This window comes from Opisthorchis viverrini (assembly GCF_000715545.1).
Source record: "Opisthorchis viverrini unplaced genomic scaffold opera_v5_3575, whole genome shotgun sequence".
Lineage (NCBI taxonomy): Eukaryota > Metazoa > Platyhelminthes > Trematoda > Opisthorchiida > Opisthorchiidae > Opisthorchis > Opisthorchis viverrini.
Window position 1 is genome coordinate 1 of NW_008756052.1, and position 1,091 is coordinate 1,091.

Genomic DNA, 1,091 nt, shown 5'->3' on the forward strand with positions numbered 1-1,091 from the left:
TTAGGAATGGAACAGTTGGTGGACAAACTTGCAACATTTTCTTCGCCTTCTCTTCGTAAGTTAGGAGGTGGTATGCGATCTCTCCTATATACAGCTATTTTGATATTGTTGCATCCAAATGGGAGCATCCGGCTTCGTTGTATGAATGAACGCGCTGCTTTGTTTGGTCACATTAAACAAAACCATATCTGAAAGGCGCTTTTTCCGAGGTGCGCGCGGAAACACGTACAGCTGAATGGGATTAGGATACCCTCGAACTTGGATTTCGTGTGCACTTTGTGTCCCTGCCACGATAACAAGTGTACTTTAATGGCCTCTTCTGATTCACCTGGGGTCGCAGCCAACCATAAGTTGGACGGCACAGGAGCTCAAGATGTAGTAACTGTCCGAGGTCAACATTTTGAAGTGGGCCCGCGATTCGTAGACCTTCGTTATATTGGTGAGGGTGCATACGGAATGGTTGTGTGAGTTGATTTTTGTGTGTCTACATTGACCAGGTAGTTCTGCTTATGATCAGGAGCGGAATGAAAAGGTGGCGATCAAGAAAATTTCTCCATTTGAACATCAGACATACTGCCAAAGGACATATCGGGAGATTCGTATCCTCAGCAGACTGGATCATGAGAACGTTCGTTCCATTGAAAAATTTGTGCATTTTCCTTTAGATAATTCAGGTGTATGACATCATCACCAGTTCAAAGTTCGAGGATATGAAGGATGTGTAAGCACCCTCTTGTAGCCTTTGAAATTTCAGTTATATTGTTGAATGTTTCATGGAGACAGACCTGCATAGTCTCTTAAAAACGCAAAAACTGAGCAGTGATCACATTTGCTACTTTTTGTATCAGATGCTCAGAGGTACTCCTACATTTTGCCTGTCATCCTAGTTGCAGGCCTGAAATATATACATTCAGCTAACGTACTACATCGTGATCTCAAACCGTGCAATATTTTGCTCAATTCATTGTGTGATCTCAGGGTAAGTTCTCGTTCCGCCGCTTATCATTTTTGCACCTGTGCTTATAGTCGACGGGTACATCCAACTAAACAGCAATGTATCACGTATTAGTTGCAACTGATTGATTTCACAC

The 1,091-nt window shown here is 42.8% G+C and overlaps 1 protein-coding gene across 1 annotated transcript; it reads left to right on the forward strand.

Annotated features, from left to right (window-relative positions):
- Nucleotides 1-309: 309 nt before the first annotated feature.
- T265_16037 (hypothetical protein) lies at nucleotides 310-979 on the forward strand (the record flags this gene model as incomplete). Its single annotated transcript, XM_009179525.1, has 5 exons — nucleotides 310-464; nucleotides 502-628; nucleotides 666-721; nucleotides 755-858; nucleotides 894-979. Coding segments are annotated over 5 exons (528 nt in total), but the record flags the coding sequence as incomplete, so codon positions are not given.
- Between the last annotated feature and the right edge of the window lie 112 nt (nucleotides 980-1,091).